The 21,674-nt window shown below is 47.2% G+C and overlaps 1 protein-coding gene across 1 annotated transcript in view; it reads left to right on the top strand.

Moving 5' to 3' along the window:
- Positions 1-7,139: 7,139 nt before the first annotated feature.
- Cacna2d4 (calcium voltage-gated channel auxiliary subunit alpha2delta 4) overlaps positions 7,140-21,674 on the top strand; it is a 110,466-nt gene continuing 95,931 nt past the window's right edge. Inside the window, exons 1-6 of the mRNA XM_087182720.1 lie at positions 7,140-13,220; positions 16,399-16,480; positions 18,154-18,270; positions 18,777-18,836; positions 20,113-20,275; positions 21,026-21,157. Of these exons, the coding sequence (XP_087038846.1) occupies positions 13,054-13,220; positions 16,399-16,480; positions 18,154-18,270; positions 18,777-18,836; positions 20,113-20,275; positions 21,026-21,157 (721 nt within the window). The 5' untranslated portion in view covers positions 7,140-13,053. The remainder of the gene's footprint in view (positions 13,221-16,398; positions 16,481-18,153; positions 18,271-18,776; positions 18,837-20,112; positions 20,276-21,025; positions 21,158-21,674) is intronic.

The following is a 21,674-nucleotide window of genomic DNA, read 5'->3' on the forward strand; positions in this document are numbered from 1 at the left end:
CCGGTCCTCCACTCTCCTTTCCCTCCTCAGCTTCATTTTACTGCTCACTCAGGAGTAGAATGCTGAAAACAGAAGTGACCTGGACACCAGCCTCTCTAGCGGCATGACCCTACAGGCGACATCGCCTCCAGAAGCAATGAGGTTGCTTCTCCATATAGAATGATGGGATCGTTTTGCTCAGAGGCTAAACATTGCAAACATAGACAATGCTTTAGCTTCAGGCCAATTAGGGCTTAGGGTGAAGGGAGTCAGCAATTCATCCAGACAGTGGCCAAGCTACTGCTCCTAGAACAAAAAGAGAAGCAGATTTTTATTGATTTGCTGTGGTGGGCTAAGTCTGGTAATCCCCACTGGCCAGGGGCATGATTCCAAAAGGTATTTCTTCTTGGGCTGGACTAGGGCCACCTCCTGCTCTCTTTGTTCTGTGTACAGCAGCTTGGTCAACTTTCTCTACCAATTGCTGACTCCCTCCAGCCAAAACCCCAATTCCACTGAAGCCCTACCCCAACAAAGCTTTGCTACACAGAAGGGTATGTGCTCACAACATTTTCCCAGTTTCACTTCTGTTATCTCTAGTTCAAAAGATCCCATTGTCCAGTATTAGTTGCCAAGGAAAATCACTACAGTTGCAGTTCACACCTTTCCACATGGAGAGAAAATCTGGTGAACTCTGGATAATATGACAGTCAAAATCTCAGCCCCAGTCCTATCCTTCAGACTTTTGATATAGGAGACAGGGCATAGGAAAGCTGGCTGGGGAAGTAGGCTGTGACCTGTTAATTACAAGATCCGAGAGACGTGCACAGAATAGTTCGCAAAGCCCTGCATATGGACTTCTCGCGAGAACTTGAGCAGCTTTTCAATAGGATTCCCAGACCTGACATCTGCCTGAGGTGTGGGATCCCAGCACTGCCTCTCAGGATCCATATGTAGGATTTCCCACGGGTTTCCTCGAGATTTGGACAGCATAAAAGAAGAGGTGAGCCATGAAGGGCTTGCTATCCTGACTTTCTTCGGGGCAGTCCACCCTGCTTTCTCCAGGGGGTCCTTTTATTGCTTTTTCTCCTTTACTCGGCCCAAGCTTGCTCTGCAGAGCCAGTTTCTCCCTCATTCTTTTACTTTCTCAAATAAACCGTGCCACTGCTTTTTGCTTTTTTTTTTTTTGTACTGGGGATCGAACTTGGGTCCTTGTGCTTGTGCAGGAGGCAGCAAAACCACTGAACTAAATCCCCGGCCCAAATACTTCCCAGAGTTTTTGGGGGGTTTTTTGCGGGGGGCGGGAGGTTTAGTACCAGGGATCGAACTCAGGACCTTGTATTTGAGAGGCAAATGGTGGAACCACTGAACTAAATCCCTGACTTTTGTTCAATTCTTTGTTCAAGGCAAGAAGACTCTGGAATCTAACTCCAGAAGGAGAAGCAAGGAACCCAGAACCCAGTAACATTTAATTGGCAAGCCACTTTTAGAAGCAGGCTACCCTATAACACTTTCCTTCTCCTTTGACAAGCCCTTTCTATGTGTGTTTCCTGGGCCAGTCTTAGCAGACAGCTCTTAGCATTTTAATGAGTATGAAATTTGCATCCATCTCTACGTGTTTCAGTTAGCATCTTGTGGGTGTGTGTACCCTCCCAACCACTAAGCCAACTGTGCATCCTGGGGTTGGCACCTTGCTTCTAACCTCATGGATTCAAATATCTTGCATTTGTATAGAACATTGTGAGCTCACATTCACCATATAACATGCTACTCTTTCCCACCTCTTTTGTGTATAGATGATAAATTTTTTAATATATATTAATTGGTACATTTTGGGTATACAATACATTTACATTTATCATTGGGTGCTTGTACCTGTACATGATGTATCTTGGTTCTTATTTTTACCCCCATTACCTATGCACCCTTCACCCCCTCCACCCTTCCCTATTTACATAGACTTTGTTTCCATTTTTTTTTCTTTCTCATAATTTTTCCTTTCCGTTCTTCCCTTTCCCCTTCCCCTCCTGCCACCCCTACCCCTTTGGACCTTTTCCTGTTTCAAATTATCAATTATTCATTTTAATCATTTTCATCCTTATTTATACTTTCAGTTTCTCACACTAGAGAAACTATTCGGTATTTACACATGTGTGTCCTATTTATTTCACTTAAGAGGATGGCCTCAATATGCATCCATTTAGCTATAAATGTCTCTAGTTTCTCATTCTTTATGGCTGAGCAGTACTCCATTTTATAAAAAAACCCACATTTTCTTTATCCAGTTTCCAGTTGATGGGCACTTGGGCTGTTTCCAAACTTTAGCTATTAAAAACTGGGCCACTAAAAACATAGGTACACATACATCGCTGTGGTATGATTCTTTTAATTCTTTGGGGAAGATACCCAGCAGGGGAATAGCTGGGTCAAATGGGACCTCTAGGCCTAGTTCTTTGAGGTATCTCCATACTGATTTCCACGGTGGTTGCACCAGTCTGCACTCCCACCAGCAATGGAGAGGGGTTCCTTTCTCTCCACAACCCTGCCAGCATTTGTTATTGGTTGATTTCTTGATAGCAGCCATTTTTTGTGGGGTGAAGTGTAATCTCAGTGTTGTTTTCATTTGCATCTCTCAAATGACCAGTAATGTTGAACATTTTTTCATATATTTAGTTGCTGTTTTCACTTCTTTGTCTGAGAAATGTCTGTTCATTTCAGATGCTCATTTTTGAATTGGGTCTTTGAATTTGGAGGGTCTGATTTTTTTCAATTCTTTATATATTCTCAATAGTAGACCTTTGTCTGAGGTACAGCTGCTAAAAATTTCTTCCCATATTGTAGGTTGTCTCTTAGCTCTGTTAGTAGTATCTTTTTTTACAGTGCAGAAGGTTTTTAATACGATGAGATCCCAGTTGTTGATTCTTTGTGTTAGCTCCCGTGCTACTGAAGATTTGTTCATAAAGTCTTTTCCTATGCCAATGTCTTCAAGAGTTCTACCTAACTTATTTTCCAGCAAGTTTAGTGTTTCTGTCTTAATATTTAGCTCTTTAGTCCACTTCGAACTTAGTTTAGTGCATGGTGATAGGTATGGGTCTAGTTTTAATCTTTGGCAGGTTGAAATCCAGTTTTTCCCACACCATTTATTGAACAGGCTATATTTCCTCCAATGAGGGTGGTTGGCTCCAAAGATGAGGTGGCTGAGTATGTGTGGAGTTGTTTCTGCATCTTCTAATCTATTCCACTAATCTTTGGGTCTGTTTCTTTGCCAGTACCATGCTGTTTTTATCACAGTAGCTTTGTAGTATAGTTTCAAGTTGGGGATTGTGATACCCCCAGCCATATCTCTGTTGCCTAGAATTGCTTTTGCTATTCTAGGTTTCTTCTGCTTCCAAATGAATTTTTGGATTGTTTTCTCTAGTTCTGTGAAGTATATTGGAATTTCAATCAGTTTTGCCTTAAATCTATATAGTAATTTTGGAAGTATGGCCTTTTCACTATATTGATTCTTCCTACCCAGGAACAAGGGATAACTTTCCATTTTCTTATATCCTCTTCGATCTCCTTCTTCAGAGTGCTGTAGTTTTCAGTGTTGAGGTCTTTTGCTTCCTTTGTTAAGTTGATTCCTAGATATTTCATTTTTTTAGATGCTATTGTAAAAGGAATTATTTCCCAAATTTCTCTCTCAATGGGTCTGCTATTTGCAGAAGGCTATTGTTTTTTGAGTGTTGACCTTATATCCAGCTACTCTACTGAATCTGTCAATTAGGTCTAGAAGACTTTTGACCGAGTTTTTTGGGTCTTCTATGTAAAGTATCATATCATCAGCAAATAATGACAGTTTCACTTCTTCCTATCCTATCTTTATTCCTTTTATTTCTTTCTCTTTTCTAATTACTATGGCTAGTGTTTCCAGAACAATATTGAACAGGAGTGGTGATAGTGGGCATTCTTGTCTTGTTCCTGATTTTAGCGTGAAAGTTTTCAGTTTTTGACCATTTAGTATGATGTTGGCTGTTGGTTTTTTATAGATAGCCTTAATCAGGTTAAGATAAAGACCTTCTATTCCAAGTTTTCTGAGCATTTTTATCATGAATGGGTACTGGATTTTGTCAAATGCTTTTCTGCATCTATTGAGATGATCATATGGTTTTTGTCCTTGACTCTGTTAATATAGTGTATTACATTTACCGATTTACGGATGTTGAACCATCCTTGCATCCCTGGGATAAATCCGACTTGGTCAGGGTTTATGATCTTCTTGATGACCCTTTGTATTCTGTTTGCCAGTATCTTGTTGAGGATTTTTGCATCTATGTTCATTAGGGAGATTGTTCTGTAGTTCTCTTTTTGGGTTGGGTCTTTCCCTGGCTTTGGAATCAAAGTAACACTTGCTTCCAGGAAAGAATTTGGAAGCCTTGCTTCTCTTTCAATTTCCTTGATGAGTTTAAAGAGTAATGGCAAAAATTCTTCTTTAAATATCTTGTAGAATTCAGCAGTGAACCCATCAGGACCTGGGCTTTTCTTTGTTGGTAAATTTTTTATTACATTTTCAATTTCACTCATTGTTATTGGGGTGTTTAGAATTTCTATATCTTCTTCATTTAACTTTGGCAATTCATATGTATCTAGGATAGATGATAAAATTAAGAGATAAAAAGCCAAGGTTGCACAGGTAATTAGTATCCTAGTGTGGATTGTAAACCAGGTCTCTCATCCCTGGGTGGAGGAGGGCCATTCTACTACACCAATTCAGAAAGACCAAGGAAGCTCTAGCTCCCATGAGCACATGGGCTCTGCAGCTGAGTCCTCGGCCTGGTCTTGGCCCTGCTTTTACACCTTTCTCTTCTTATCTGAAAAAAAAAAAGAGGAGTGTGCCCTTTGCCAGCTCCCTTTAAAGTGACCTGGGAGTAGTTTGTTCCCATCAACCCTGTTATAGGAAGGAACATAATACATGTAAGTGGTGACAGAGAATGCCAAGCCCTGTGCTGAGAGCTTTATATGCAGAATCTCATTTATTGCTCAAGACAGTGAATCAGTCATAGTTGCCTACATAATACCCGTCCTCCTCTTCCTCCTTGGTGACAATACCCAGTCCCAGGCAGTCCATCATGATTTGCTAGACCAGTGATGATAGTCCTATTCCCATCCTTTCAGCTACCTTGTAGTTCAGGGTGACCATGTGGCCCACTCTGGCCAAGGCAGCAGAAGCTTTTGTCTGCTGATGGGGGAGCCAAGGCATGGCCCTTCTCCTGTCACCCCTGTGAACCTGAATGTGATGTTTGGAATGGCGGCAGCTAGCTGTCTTGTGACAATGAGGTGATTAATATGAGTATGAAAACACACAAAGGAAGGGTAAAAAGGGGGGATCTCTGTGGGCTTCATGGAGCAGCAGAACCAAGATGAGCTGCTTCTAGAATGAATGATCAAGTTCCTTGCTTTGTTTTTTGTTTGTTTGTTTGTTTGGTGCCGGGGATCAAACTCGGGACCTTGCGCTTGCGAGGCAGGCACCAGACCACTGAGCTAAATCCCTGGCCCCTTTTGCTTTGTTTTAATAAATATCTATATATCTGTTAGTTGGGCCTTCTATTACTTGCACCTGAATACATTTTTATATGATGTAGATGGGTAGTATAATTTCTACAGATAAGAAAAACAAGATGACTTTGATGACAGGGTTAGGAAGGGACAGTGCTGGGGTTCAAACCAGATCCCTAGGCACCGGAGCTGGAGCTCTCATATCCTCTTTAAAACGTTTGCTAACTAGTTACTAATATGCATAAAATTGCAAGGACAAAGTTTAGCCCCATTGAAAGGCAGATGAAAAGACAGTTAAATAGCAGATGAATCTTGTCTCCATGTTAACTCTAGCACGGTGGCCCTCACTCAGCACTGCTGCTGTCTGGCCCTGGTCACTTGGACAGTTCCTCAGATCTGGGACACAGCAGACGGAGCTTGCGCAAACCCTTGCCAGATAGAGGGCCATGTGCAGTAGGCAAGGAGGCAAAGGTACGCAAGTCCTCCAACCTCCTAATATGGAAACTGAGGCCAAGAGAGAGGGATGCCTTGCCCAAAGTCAAACTAGAGCTAGGGCAGAGCTGGGACCTGATGCCACCTCCTTCCTCAAGTAGTGGCTTTGAGCCCCTTCTCCATGGCTTGGACCTGGGTTTGAGAGCAAAGGCTTAGTCCTCACCTGTGTCCCCAAGTGAGGGTGCTGGTTGGTTTCCAGCACAGAGAGTGTCACATTGTCACATGGCCTCCATTGCCTGTCTGTTCAGTGTCCTGGGGCCCAGTCACGGTAGATCGGGACCTGGAACACACACACTCACATATGGGTTAAACAAGGCAGCCAATGCTGCTTCACTCCCTCTACAGGCCTCCTTGCCTGCTCCTCCAGGGCTGTGAAGTGGAAGAAGATGTGGGGAGATGTGGAAATTCACCAGCTTCTTCCCACCACCAGGTGCTCCTCCAGTTCCTAAGTTGTCCCTCCACCCCAGGGCCTTCCCCTTTGAATTGCTTCCTGTCTCCGTCTGGCTCGTGTGCTCCTTTTCCTGTTTTAGAATGAATGAATTAATTATATAGGTACACTTTAGATATACATAATGATCACATTCGTCATAGGGAATTTGTACCTGGACATGATATGTCTTGATTCTTTTTTTTTTTCCCATTCCCCTCCCTTCCCTTCAACCCCTCTTTCCCTCCTCATTTACAAATCTTTGTTTCCATTTTTTTCTTTCTTTTCTCTTTTTTTCTTTGGTCTTCCTTCCTTTCCCCTCCCCTCTCCCTAGTCCCCCTTCCTATTTGAACATTTTCTTTCTATTTCTCAATGTCTATTATACATTTTGGTCCTTATTTACATTTTCAGTTTCTCACACCAGAGAAACATGCAATATTTACACATGTGTGTCTGATTTATAGCCCTGGAAGGTCCCCAAGGATCCTCTCCATGCTGGACGGCCCTTCACACAGCTGCTGCCTGTCTGGGCTGCCTCTGATCGGCCCTCTGACCTCTGCTTGGGTGTTTGATGTGCCTCAGACTGTCCAGGAACCGGAGGCTTACTTTCCAAAGGCCTTTGCACCAGCAAATCCAGCTTGATGCCAGCCTGATGTGCTTCTTCATAATTGATGGTAAGGGTGGGGGGGGGGGTTGTAGGAGGCCCATGTTCAAGCTAGACCATAGCATTTTGTTTAATGACCTTCTATCCTATCCTCCTTTCTCCCCCTCTGCTAAGAGTAAAACTTGGCTGAGCCATGATGTAAAGGCACTAGGAATCTGAAAATGTATCTCCTTTTCAAAGCTCTATTTTTAAGTGTATAATTCTGTCAGTAGTGTTATGTATATTCACATTGTTTTGCTGCCATCCCCACCCTCCCTTCCAAGTACTGTTTTCATCTTGCAAAACTGAAACTATATAATCATTAAACAGCAGTTCCTCCTTCCTTCCTCCTTCCAGCCTCTGGAATCCTGGAATCTGCTGTTCTAATTTCTACCTCTATTAATGACTATGCTGGGTGTCTCATAGAAGCAAAATCGTGCTATTTGTCTTTCTGTGCCTGGCTTATTTCACTTAGCATAATGTTCTCAAGGTTCATCCATGCTGTAGCCTATTAAAGAATTCCCTGCCTTTGAAGTTTGAATCTAACCTGAAAATTAGAAATCTGAAATGATGGCCCAACTCAGAAAGTTCTGGATTTCAGAGAATTTCATATTTTCCAATTAGAGAAACAGCCTGTAAAGCCTATTCAAATATACCCAAACTGGAAGAACTCTGAAATTGGAAGCACTTCTGGTCCCAAGCATTTTAGATAAGAGATCTTCAATCTGTACCAAGTGTTAGGTTTATCCCCTAACACTTGGGTTTATCCATGATGGCATTTGGGTGACATCCACATTTTGACCATCGTGACTAATGCAGCAATGAATGTGAGTGTGTAGATATTGCAGATGCCCTTTGTGATATTCCCTGTGATACTGGAAAATGAAATGAAACACGTCTGAAAAATGAAGGGGAAATGATTGCCTTTGCAAGGCCACATTGTGATTTCCAAACTGAGCAGTGGAGCCCTGGAGCACCTGTTCAAAGGCCCTGGAGTGGGGCAGGCAAGACATGGCCTGAGGCCTCCCCTTCATCTGCAGCCAGAGTCACTGTCCTCGCAGTCACTGGTTCATGCCCCATGCATACCTGCTTGTGCTGGGCTGTGCATGACCCAGGAGGGGCTAGGAACACAGCGAGAGTAAAACAGGCCACAGTCCCTGTGCTCTTATGGAGGTTAGACTGGTGGTGGAGCCCCACCACCAAGACTTACGTAAAATATCCCCTATGCCATAACAGATAACCCTAGGGAGAAAAAACAATGCTGGGAGTGGGTAAAATTTTAGATCTTGTGGTCAGGGAGAGCTTAACTCACTAAAAATGTGACTTTTGAAAAAAGTTTTTAAATAGAGATGTAATTTACCTACTATGAAATTCATCATATTAAAGTGTTCAATTAAGTGGTTTTTAGAATATTCACTGAGTTGTACACCATCACCACCCTAATTCAAGAACATTTTTATCATAAATGGAGCTTCTTTGGGTAAAGGCCTGATGCTGGAATCTTCCACTCCTCCTCCTTATGCACCCAAGGCTGCCCTGAGAGGCCACATCAAAGGGTTCCTGGGTGACCAACCAGCGCAGGTTGGGGGCACCGCTGGAGAGCAGAGCAGAAGGGTGGTAGTGAGTGGATGGGCACCATGTTGGTCATCGCACTATCAGTGTGACAAAATAGCTTTAATCAACTTAACAGGAGGAAAGGTTTATTTTAGATCACAGTTTTGCAGGTTTCAGTCCATGCTCACTTGGCCTGTTGTTTTTGCACTGTGGCAAGGCAGCGCATCCTGGTAGGAACAGGTAGCAGAGAGAGTGGTCCACCTTATATCAGCCAGGAAGGAGAGAGAGAGAGAGGAGGGAGGGTGGGCACCAATATTCCCTTCCGGGCCACACCCCCGGTAACCTAACTTCTTCCCTCTAAGCCTCACCCCTTAAAGATTCCACCACTTCCCAGTAGCACCACAGGCTGGCAATTAAGCCTATGGAGGTCATTCAGACCCAAGCTATAGTAGGGTCTTTACTCCTCCAGCCTCTTCCATTGGGGTCTCCATTCCTGGACAGAGGCCACAGTCCCTTCCATATGGCCTGTCTCCTCCTCTCACAGGATCCAGTGCTTTTCCCTTCCCTTTAGGCCTTGAGGTTGACTCCTCATTGTTTCCAGCCCTGGGTACTGCAGGGTCCCAGTGGTCTCCCTGTTCGCTGGTCACACTGCTGTAAATAGTCCCTCTAGCAAATTCTTCGTGAATTTCTCACAGGCAGGGCTCTTCCTTCAGAGACTCAGCTCTGGCTTGAAAATGATGTGTTGCCACCACAGCACAGGCTTCAGCTTGGCATGGAGGTGGGGGCTGGTAGGGTGTTTGGGCCGTGTGGGTGGAGACTCATGAACAGGTCATGAAGTTTCTTGGAGTTGAGTCCTCACTCTTACAGGACTGGATTGCTTACCTATGAATGAGTGTTAAAAGCAAGGTCACCCCTTGTGTTTTGTCTTTTCTCCACACCCCTACTTGCCCTCCTGCTTTCTGCCGTGAGTTGAAGTGGTGCAAGGCTGAGCAGATGCCAGGACTGTGTGCTTGGACTTCCCAGGCTTCAGAACCATGAGACGAAACAAACCTCTATTCTTTATAGATTAACCAGTCTCGGGTATTATGTTATAGCAACAGAAAACAGACTAAGATCCCAACTGGCAGACACCTGAAAGAAATGAAGGAGCTGGTCATCCAGGGAAAAGAAGTACAGGCAGAGCCACAGAGGGAACTCGGGCTGTCATGTCATGGTCCTGCAGCGGAGCATCCCTGATGTGCCCTGGAGCAGCCAAGAGCCATCGGGATGGTGACCTGGGGCGAAGGGCAGGTAACAGGAGGCCTGGTCAGGCAGGGAGGAAGCCAGGTCTAGCTGCTGTAGGAATTTGTAAAAAAACAAAAAAAATCTGCTTTTCCTGTAAGTCAGCCCTTGGGGCTTCTGTAGGTCAGCCCTTGGGGCTTCTGAGCAGAGGAGTGACAGGTCTTACATTTTCAAAGGGTCCCTCAGTTGTTGCATTAAAAAATAGAGTAGGAGGGCTGGGGATTTAGCTCAGTGGTTCTGGCGCCTGCCTTGCAAGTGCAAGGTCCTGAGTTCAATCCCCGGTACCAAAAAAAAACAAAAACAAAAAAACAGAGTAGGAATTGGGATATAGTTCAGTGGTGGCCAAATTCTCAGTATGGCCAAAAAAAAAAGAAAAAAGAGAGAGAGAGAAGAAAGAAAAAAGATGATGGGGTAGGTAGACCAGCGGTCAGACAGAGGCAGGAAAAAATATGTGGGACCCTACTAACAGGATAATTCCAGCAAAGCTGACTTTTAGAGGAACTCCTTGGACAGTTAGGACTGAAGGGAAGTTGTAGCAGTGACCTAGGGATGAAGAGCAGCTGAGCTGTTATCACCCTGCAAGGCAAGAGAAGGAAGCAGTTACTGGAGCCTAAGGGGAGAAAAGGAGGAAGAGGTAGCCTCCTGACGAGGGGAGCAGTGGTGTTGGGCTGGGGGACACGGCCAGCGGAGGTGCCTGGTTCTCATTCCTCTTTCCAGGGCACTAGGCTTCAAGGAGGTGGTCACACCGAGGAGCTTCCAGAGGCGCAAGGGGTGGAGCCGTAATCCAGGGAGGGACCCAAGGTGGCTTAAACCAGAGTGGTGCTGAGCCAAGTCTCCATTGAGGGGTGAATGGGTAGGCAAAATGCGGTCTGTACATAGAATGGAATGTTCTACAGCGCTAAAAAGGAAGAGAACTCTGACATGTGCTGTACTGTGCATGAACTTGAAAGATGTTCTGCTCAGGAAAGTAACCAAATACAAAGGGCAAATACAGTATGATTTCCTTTACGTGAGATACAGCAGTCAAAATCAAGGAGACAGAAAGAAGAATGGTGGCTGCCAGCGGCAGGGTTAGGAAAGGAGAATGAGGAGTTATTGTTTAACTGGTATGGAGTTTGAGTTTTACAAGATGAAAAGCATTTTGGAGATGCACAGCGGTGGTGGTTTTATACCATTATGAATCTATTTAATAATACTGCATTACACACTTAAAAATGGTCTCGCTGGCAAATTGTATATGTATTTTGCCATGATTGAAAAATTGGAAGAAGGTGAAGATCTGTTTAGAATTTAAAAAATCATTCCAAATTTTGAATTTTAAGGAGCCAATAAATACCACAAAAATCGCAATGCCTAGAAACGTTGCATATTCTTTTATTTAAAGCTGTCCAACATATCTCTGCAGTATTTTTGCTAAATTTGTATAATCTGTCACCCTGGAACATGTTATTATTATATAATATTAATCTGAAATGAAAACCTTCACAGGAACCATTCAAATGCATTTGAAAACTGCTACCATGCTGAGTTGAGCCACATAACTGTGTAACCAGATTTCTGATACTACAACATTGACTTATTGATGAATGTGTGTAGGAGTTTTGTCACTTGAACACTGCTTCTTCAAGCCTTTTACTGCGTCGGTGGCAACTTTGCATACCATTTTGCTGGAGCCACCAGATTTCCTCACGATGAGATGCAGCAGTCACACTGCGTCTGATACTTGGGGTGCACAGGATGTGTGGCCATACGTGCAGAGACCCTGGGCGTGCCTGCGCCCCACAATCACAAGAAATTTGATCACTTCTGTTTTGTATACTCCGGTAAGAAAAGAGACCAATGTGTAACATGTTCATAATTATAACATTCAATCTCAACTAGTTTCCTAACAGGAGAGCTAATGCCTGTCTTGGCCAGGCCTTCATGAGAAGCAAATCCTCTGCTGACGACTGAATCTTTACCTTTGAAAGGATTTCTTGCCATCTAGGGCTGTGTCTCAGTGCACTGGGAGCCTTATTTCCTCTGCCCTGCTACCTGCTGCCAGTGGCAAGTCCTACAGGTCATATCCACTCTGCAATGCCTCCTCCCAGCAGCACCTGCCTGTCCCCATGTCCTGTGGGTGATGTGTGTCCCCAAATGCCCTCACACCCAGGACGGCTAGATAGGACTTGTCTATAAGAGAAAGTGACCATGAGTGACCTAAATATGTTCTGCTAAGCCCCAATGAAATGTTTCCCCAGTTCAACTTCCCCCATGAGCTGCATCCTCCAAATGCTCACAGCCACTCCAACATGCTGCCGGCCAAGAGAGAGTCTGACAGAGGATAAGTCAGGATGTGAAAAGACAGAATCCTTAACCTATTGTGGCTCAATTTTCTTACTTGTGCAAATTTTATAAAAATATCTGGCTAGGAACCCTGGGGAGAGAGGAAGGAGTCCATGCCTAGAAGTACCATCAATGTCACAGGAAACATCTCACAGAGAATTGTGCACGTGGGAATTGGCGCATGGGCTCACAGACTTTTGGTTTATCCGTCAATTGGCCCAAAGCCCCCACGCCCAGAACCCTAAGCCACACTCCCAACCCTGCCCACCACCTCCCCAAGCCTTGAGGACCCTGCAAATCGGGGTTGATGCCACTTTCCTCCCAGGGCTGCTCTAAGTTAAAGACAGGGTTTTATATGGTCTCCTTCAATCAGAGCATTGTGCAAACTCAGCTGCCGCTGTTCTCTGCTCAGGGTAGCAGTACCCTTTTTCCCTAGGCCCCAGGGCTATTGTATGGGCCTGGGTCTGCCTCTTTAAAGCAGGCATGTGTGCTTGGCCAGCACAAGAAGAGCTGGAATCAGGGTAATCCCACTGAGGTCACCTCGAACCTCCTGCCAGCCCCTCCTTTGCTGTCAGTCAAGGATTAGAGGAGAAGCTGATGGATTAGCGGGGCTCATTCTGTCCCAGCCTGTCCCACTGTCTCCCACCTACTGTCGGGGGCTAGCTGGTGCTGCGGGACCCTGATGAGAGGCTGAGGACCCCAGGCTTGCTGGGACCCCACAGGCAGAAGGCTCTGGACATCCCAGGGACCTGGGTGACAGGCAAGAGACTCCGTGGGCTGGGGCTGCTCCTTCCTTTTCCCTGAGCCCAGCGGGTACACCATGCTCGAGCTCCTCCCAAATCCCAGCTCCCCCGGCCCTGGGGCCCCCTGCCACCAGTGGCCATGGGCCAGGGCCTGCCTGCAGAAGACTGTGGTCATCCTGTGGCTGCTGCTGTCCAGCACCTCCCTGGCCCCCACATGGGGTCAGACCAAGATTCCTCTGGAAACGTAAGCATCAAGTCCAACCCCCTCTCTTCCTCCCATGAAAATTTTCTATGCTTTTCCCTTTGTGCCCCAGGCAGATCTCCATCCTCTCTTCTGCCCTTCTGGGCTCTTCCCTGCCAGCGATGACTGCCCACTGCCTTGCTGTAAAGACCTTCTCTACCTCAACCTCCTTCTTCCCATAGTCTCTTCTCGGTTTGGAGTCCTGCCTGCCCCCTCCCTGGAGCCTGATAGCTTCAAGCAGAATGATCTCTAGGGCTCTCTCTCCTTGCTGGCGTGACAGTCTGCATGTCCAGCGCCTGCAGGGTGGATGCTCTCTCCAGGGCATTCACTGTGATGAGGTTGCTTGGCGGGGGCTACTTTGGTTCTGAAGTTGATCATCACGGCTCCCCATAGGACTTGCTAGGAAATTTGTATTTTCACATTCTGAAAGGGTAAAGCAGTTCTAAACCTTTGGAATGATTCATGCAAAGAGGAGGTAGCTTGTCCAAGGACTAGGTAAAACTGGATTTCAGTGGCCTCATTATCCTTTTCTATACATTTCTGCCTCCTCCAGGCCTTAATTTTATACCTCACCATTGAGAACAGCTCCAGAAAGGAATCTAGTATCAGCCATACACACCTTGGTATAAACTACTGTGCAAAATCTCCAGGATGTTTTTCAGTCTTAGGCCCTGGTGCTCCTAGAAAAGAAATTTCTAATCCATCTAGGGAGCAGCACATTCTATACTGCAGGTGCTACCTGCTCAGTCCAAAACTAAGAGCAGCCCCTCGAGCCCAGCAAGATAGCAAGGCTACTGCACAGCCAGCTGCCAACTACATGTCTTAGCAAAGGAGGCTGGGGGAGCCCAAACAACGCGGTGTTTAGCTTTGGGGAGTGGTGGATTGGGCGTGTTGCTTTTGATCTATGCCTGACATGGTGCCCAGTGCCTTAGTCTGCACAGCAGTTTAGTGAAGTGGATAACATCATTTCTGTTATGCAATTGTGAAAACAGAGGCTCAGGGAGGTCAGATGACTCCCCCAGATCACGAGGCAAGTAACAGGCCAGCCTAGCCTTGCTTCACTGGGACACCTGCTGCTGGCCTGTGAAACCATGTGTTGCTAAAGGAGATGCTGAGAACAGTCTGCATCCCAGAGCACAGGCCACCTGATAGGAGACAGCAAGCTCCAGGAATGGCTGGGGGCCAGGGACAGATGGCTGGAATCCAGATCTCCGTGCAGGAGGCCTCAGAGCTGCCATCTGCACAGCAACCTCGGAGCAGGCTGAGACGGCCTGCCCTGCAGTGCCTCCTGCGCCTTCCATCCTGCCTTCTCCCAGGTCCTGACCCCAGGGCTCCTCCCCCAGTCTTCACACTGTCTCTCCTACTGGATCCTTCTGCTCAGCCTTCCCCATCCCTCGGACCCTTCCACGTCTCACGTGCAGCTTCCCACTCAGCCCCTGCTCTCCCAAATCTGTCCTTGTCAAGGTCACCTGAAACCTCCTGTTGCCCAGCCCAGCAGACATTCTTGTCTCATCCCCTGCACCTTTTGCGTTGCAGCTCCCTGACCCCTGAATCTTTTGTGACCTTGCACTCTCTCCCAGTTTCCTGTGGACTCCTGAGTTCTCGCTGTCTTTTTCAAGTACTCCTTTCCATCGGCACGGCCCTGAAACTGCTGCTGCCCCAAGTGTTTGTCTGCATCCACAGATCTGCTCATGTGCACACTCTCCTTGAGAGTGCCACTCTGACCCCAGAAATTCAGCCCCTAGCTAGATACTCATGACTTGCAGCCCTCTCTCTACCCGTCAGACTGACATACCCAAAGCCTACAGACACATCTTCCTGAACATCATGGAATGTTTTAAATTCAGGCTTGTGTCGTTCAAAATATATGATTTGATGCATTCTAGAGTTGTGCAGTGCACATCCTGCCCAATGGAACTCAGCAGCCCTGTAATAGGAACCTCACATTCAACATCACCCAAGCTACACTCAACACCTTCCACGCCCCTCAAACTACTTTTCCTGATAGTCTTAATTCTGTCTGATAATATCACCATGAGCTCAATGGCTCAAGCTGGAAACATGGAAGACATTTTTGACTCCTCTGAGCAATTCTGTACTCCGTGCCTAGAATTCTCTTCCTAATCTTTCCGAGGGGCTAACTTCTACCATACTCTGACCTGGAACTCAGACCCCACTTCCCTGAGGAAGCCTTCCCTCACCACCACTATCCCTCCCTTGGCTTCACCAGCCACTTTCAAGCATGCATCATGCTGCACTGTGGTGTGGTTCCAGGCTGTGCACAATGCCAGATACACGATAAGACCTCAAGAAATACTGATAGAGCAACTGGGAGAATGCTGACCTACACATGGCCATGCAGGCACGTTACAGTTGCTCCATCTGGGGAGCCACAGACAGTATCCTATCCACCCATCCCGGGGCCCCAGGACACCCCAAAACTCTATGCGCCAACCATGGGGGAATTGCAGTGCACTTCTGGGAGCTGGGTGAGAGCTCCAGGGTCCTCACTGGGATGCCCACACAAGGCTGAGGGGAGGCCTCCACCTGCCCTCCCAGCCAGCCCTGCTCTCAGCTTCTGCAGTGGCCACTTGGAGCCTCCTCCTGCCCCTTCCCATGCTGTCCCTGGGGTTCAGCAGAAGGCCAGTGGTCCCTGGTGACCCTAAAGAGCGAAACAGTGTGAACAGCTCCTGGAGACTTGTAGCTGTTCCCAGAGAGTTCCTGTTCCCTCCCTGCCTACTCTGCCCACCGTCTCTCTCACTCCTTGCTCCACTCAAAGGCCAGAGTCCTTGGACTCTGAGCTCTGGCCTGGTTCCTGGCTCATCAGCCCCATGATCTCAGCAGGAGACCCAGCTACGGGCTCACTAAACCGCAGTGTGTGGCTACAGTCCCTGGCAGGCTCTCCAACTGCTCCCTGCCAGAACAGTCTGCAGCCAGAACAGAAGGGACAGGAGTGTTCTGTGTGTGCCTCTGGGTATCTGTGAGTGTGCATGTATGTATGGGTGCCCCTGTGCATGTGTGGATTTCTATATGTATCGTAATGCATCTCTGCATGTCTGTGTGTGTGCGCAGTGGGTGCCTGTGTGTAGACTTCCTTTGCACGTGCATGTATCTGTGTGCCTCTGTGTGTGTCCCCACCCATGTCTGCACATGTTCATAAGTATGCTTTCCTCCCTCGAAGGGTGAAACTGTGGGCAGACACCTTTGGCAGGGACTTGTACAACACCGTCACCAAATACTCGGGCTCCCTCTTGCTGCAGAAGGTTAGTGTTCCACACCCAACAGTCACCCCAGGTCTCCTTTCTGGTAGAAAATTAGAGTCCCGGAATGTCTGTGAGGGCTTTGAGACCATCTTACCCAATCCACTCATTTTCAGTTGTAGAAACTGAGGCCCGGGGAGGCGAATGATGCTTTTACCTCAGAGTCAGTTAGTAGGACTAGCACAGTGACAAAGTCAAGAGTGTTGTCGGTTCAGGTCCTCAGGAAGCCAAGATGGCATTAGACCTGCAAAAGACTGGGGCATGTGAAGAGAAGGGACGGAGGGAGCAGAAAGGCTGAGACGCAGGCCTGACTCCCACAGTGGGGAGGGGACATTCGAGAAGAGCCAGCAGAACCTCAAGGGACAGTGCAGATCCTGGGTAGAAGCAGGTTGGTGGCCAGCTGGTGGCCATCTGTGTGGGGACAACTGCCCTCACCTCTGGTCCCAGGTCCTCCAGGCACACCCAGCAAAGGCCTGAACCCAGGCCTGAGCTCCCAGCAAGAAGTGGAAGGGCTGGTGCTCCAGCACCTCCTCCCCTTGTTTATTGAGTACTTTACGTGCAGATTCGTGGCTGTCCTGTCCTTGTACCAGATAACACCCAACTTCATTTTTCTCTGGTAGTTACAACTCCCAGAGCAGTTTAATAATAGCTTGCCCTTCTCTATTATTACCACTTGCTAAGAGCTTTATATTCATGATTAATTCTCAGCACAACTCCACGAGGCATCTCTTCCATCTTATAAATGATGTCAAATCTCAGCTTTTCTGCCTGCACGTGACCACACCGCTGCCCTCCCTTGGCTCCTCTCCCCACAACCCCAGGTCTTCCTGCTGAAGCAGGTGCGTGAGAGGAGCTCACCCTGTCCAGAGCCACTGCCCTCGCGAGAGCTGAGACTCAGCCTGCACTCACAGTACACCCCTAAGTTGCAAACACCAGCTTATTTGATTTCTCCTTTGCACCCTCCAACCCCAAGTGAGAAAGACAAGGCAGTAATTATGTGGCTGTGTTGGGTAAAGGCAATCTTTAGTCACTGCACTGTAGAACATATTCTACAGCTATTGGAAATGTCACATCTTGCAGACAAGGAAACTGAGTGCCTTGCCTAAGGTCACAGGACCATTAGGTTGCAGAGCTGTGTCAACAGACATTTGTGATACACACAAGCAGTAGGAGTGAAGTAGACCTGGCTCTCCTGGGCTCCCTGGCATTGAACAGGGGTGCCTTGAAAGCACTGTGCATTTTCTAGCACACTAGAGATGGGGGAACAAATGCTTCAGGTGGGCTCACTGTGGATGTGAGCAGGTGTCAGGAAACAGTGGGACTCTGAAAAGTGTGCACATGGAAGTTGTGGAGCTCTGGCCCCATCCAGGCTGCACTGCTCACTGGTTGTTAGCTTTGGTCAAGTTTATTGATTTGGAGTGTTGGTCTACTCTCCAGCAAAGACATTAACTGCAATGTGGCTAGAGTCCCTGAAACAGGGCAATCCGAAAGAGGCAGCTATCATTATTGCTTGGGAGGTTATGGAAAGAGCAGAGGGCCTGTCCTTGCCCCCAGTGGGGAAAACAAGGCTCTGCATGTGTGCATGTGCTTGCTGAGAATGGAGCCATGTATAGTCAGGTGCCAGCATCCCAGTTCAAGACAACGAGTGCCCATCTCTCCTATGTCACACTGAACAGAAATACAAGGATGTGGAACCCAGTCTGAAGATCAAGGAGGTGGATGGCCTGGAGCTGGTGAGGAAGTTCTCAGAGGACATGGAGAACATGCTGAGAAGGAAAGTGAAGGCTGTCAAGGTTTGCCAAACGCCTCCCGCCCCCGCCCCGCCTCCTCTCCTGGCTCCTTGGAGAGTAAGACTGGTCTTAAGAGTCCTTTCAATAACCATGCTGGTTTTGGATGGTCCGATTCCTGGCTGGGAGCAGTGGGAGGCTGTGTCTACTGGTTTGTACCAGCCAAGTCCCTGCCAGCATCCAGAGTAGGTGCTTCTTAGCAGGGAAGAGAACACATTCCCTTCTTACCCCACCCTGCCAGGGTGGTGGATGTCCAGTGACAGAGTCACTTGAGCATTTGTGTAAGCACCTCTGCTGTCTGGGAGGCCCTCGGAGTACCTGTGGATGATACAGATGGGTCTTCACAGCCAAAGGGGCTGGGAGTAAGGAGAGCAGGGAGGAGCACAGGAACTTCACTCTGAGTTATGCAGCTAGGAGAGGAGTTGCTGGGTCACGTAATGTCTGTTCAACTGACTTCAAACCTGTGGCCCCCTTTACCCATTCTTCCTCCCCTTTGCATTCCCTTCTCTCAGAGTCTCGTGGAGGCTGCTGAGGAGGCTGACCTGAATCATGAATTCAATGCATCCCTGGTGGTAAGTGCTCTTCTAGAACTGGTGCTGGGAGGGTTTGATGAGTGCTTCCCCAGCACCTACCCAGGGCAACTGTATCGGGGGCCTGAGTATGGATATGGGGTTGGGGTACAGAATGGTAATCCACGCGTTCTATAATCATGGACTATGCACCCCAACCCCATGGGCAAAGCCATGAGCTGGCCTCAGGAGTGAGACAGACTCTTGACTTCAAGAAGTTCACAGACCAAGTAACTCCCATGGAAGGTGGGTACCAAGCTCACACGAACGGGTGGACTGAGCATTCTGGGAATGTGGACTGGAAAGGGGAGGAGTGCAGAAACACCTGCAGACAGCGTGGCTCGAGGGCTGGGCCTTGGGCTGCTGGGATTTAGGCAGTCAAGGCATGGAGAAGGGTCCTTAGGATTAGGGAAAGGAGAAGGAACAGAAATAAGAAAACACAAGGCTCGTTGAGGATACAGTGAGTGGAAGGTTCTGTGTGGCCAGAGGGTGGTGAAGCAGAAGGTGGCCTTGGAGAGGTGTTGAGAAATATTGTGGGAGCCTTGCATGCCAAAACCAGCATTTGAGCTTTCTGCTTAAAGAATGATAAGTATGGAAGGATTGGAGTAGGGGGAGACACAGCTAGACATGTGCTTTAGAAGGCTCACGCTGGCCACAGGGCTGTGAGATGGTGCTGGGAGCGGCACAATGTGTGGCAGTGACACAGGGTGGGCCCTGTAGCATGGAGGGAATGGGAAGGAGACCTGCTTATGACTCCAAGGGTAGTTATCAAGGTGGATCCTCCACCACTGCCCATAAGAGGCAGAGAGAAGACTCCTGCCCTGTGGAGTGGGATACAGAAACTGCAGCCTCAGACCTAGGCCCAGAGACTCCTGGGTATTGCCTGGGTCCCCAGGACTCTTCCCTGGGAGGAAGAGGCAGTACTGATGAGGCTCTGTGTCTCCTCACCTCTTCTTGAGTGTCTTCTCATCTCCATCTCCAGCTCTGGCTGTGTCCACACATGCTAAAGTGTGGAGAACCAAAGCAATAATCAGGACAGCTTACAGCAAAATCCAACCTAATGAGCCCTTTGCTCCAATTATCTGGACACCTGTTGACCCCAAATCAACCCAACCTTTGTCTGGATTCTCCACCCAGCAGAGCATGTGTGGATACCCAGTCTATCCTGTCCCTCCTTTTACAGCAGACTCCTTTGATGCGCACTATCCCTTTCTCTCTCTCTCACTCTGCACATCCCTATGTCTCTGTCTCTGTTGGGCTCGTTCCCTGCCATCCACAGTTTGACTACTACAACTCAGTCCTGATCAATGAGAAAGATGAGAAAGGCAACTTTGTGGAGCTGGGAGCTGAATTCATCCTGGAGCCCAACGCACACTTCAGCAACCTGAGAGTGAACACCTCCATCAGCAGTGTGCAGCTGCCCACCAATGTGTACAACAAAGGTCACCCCTCTCTGACCATTGGGCAGTTGTCGGTGGGGTGGCGACAATGGAGGGTTTTCATGACTTTGTCTCCATTTCCCTGAGAAGCAGGGCCATACATTGTCTCTCCAGCCTCCTTGACAGAGGATGAGAAAAGAAATTATTTCACACCATCATGGTGTGTTTGTTAGTCTGTTTTTCATGATATGACAAAATACCTGAGGCTGAGTAACTTATAAGGAAAAGGGACTTGGCTCACCATTTGGAAGCCTGAATTTTCAAATAGCATAGCACTGGCTCTGGGGAGGGTCCCCTGGTTACATCACAACATGGTGAATAACATCATAGTGGGATCACACAGCAAGATGGGAAGCCAGAGTGTAGAGGAGCCAGGTGTGTGCTTATATAACAACCTCTCAGAACTATCCAGGATCCCATAAGAAATACAAAAATTTCTTCCCAGGTTAGTGCCCCAGCACCTCCCACTAGCCTCTAGCACCTCTCACCTTGCCACACTGGGGGCCAAGCTTCCAACACATGAATTTTTGAGGGACACATGAAAAGCACAGCACATAGGCTGGGAGAAAACTCGATGTTTCTGGTTTAAAGGATGTGAGTGTGACTTTTCACGTGAGATATAGAAAGAAGTTCTAAACTGTATCACTGCAGTATGTGTGTATGCACATGTGTGTGTTTAGCATGTGAACATTTGATCACTTTTACTTTTTGCTTGATTTCTCCTAAAATTCCTTTTATCGTCTCACACTTCAGATCCAGACATTTTAAATGGAGTCTACATGTCTGAGGCATTGAACCCTGTTTTTGTGGAGAACTTTCAGAGAGACCCTACACTGACCTGGCAATATTTTGGCAGCTCAACTGGGTTCTTCAGGATCTATCCAGGTGAGCACACTGAGTGCCATCTCCATGATCTACTGGGCTTTTTTTCTGGAAATCAGGGAACGGGTTATTGAAGATAAACCCCAGCACTCAGCCTCCAAGAAATGAAACTAACCCTCCTATCCAAAGGCATCTCTAGTCTACATTTCCAGCCTCCTCACAAACAAAGCACATATTCCATAAAGAACTGTGGAGTGAATGAATGCAACCAGCAAACACCATGGTAATCAGAACTCCAATACCCACACTGAGCTCCTGTCCTATGAAAAGCACTGTGGAATGTGCAAAGGATATAAGACAATCCTTTATGTCGAGAAATTTACATCCTAATTGGAAAAATGAGCCATACACACCAGGAATGTTCAACAGCCATATAGGAAATACCACAAGTTACTATGTGATTAGTGGCCAACCCAGCAATAGAGTGAAGAAAGCTTTGTGTCTACCAATAAAAACAAAAAATAGAACATCAACCATAAATTTTACAAGAATTCTATGTCTTTTTACTTCTCATTTAGAA

The sequence above is a fragment of the Heterocephalus glaber genome, unplaced genomic scaffold, assembly GCF_053883595.1.
Source record: "Heterocephalus glaber isolate CG9 unplaced genomic scaffold, H.glaber_assembly_v1.0 deba00000281, whole genome shotgun sequence".
Lineage (NCBI taxonomy): Eukaryota > Metazoa > Chordata > Mammalia > Rodentia > Bathyergidae > Heterocephalus > Heterocephalus glaber.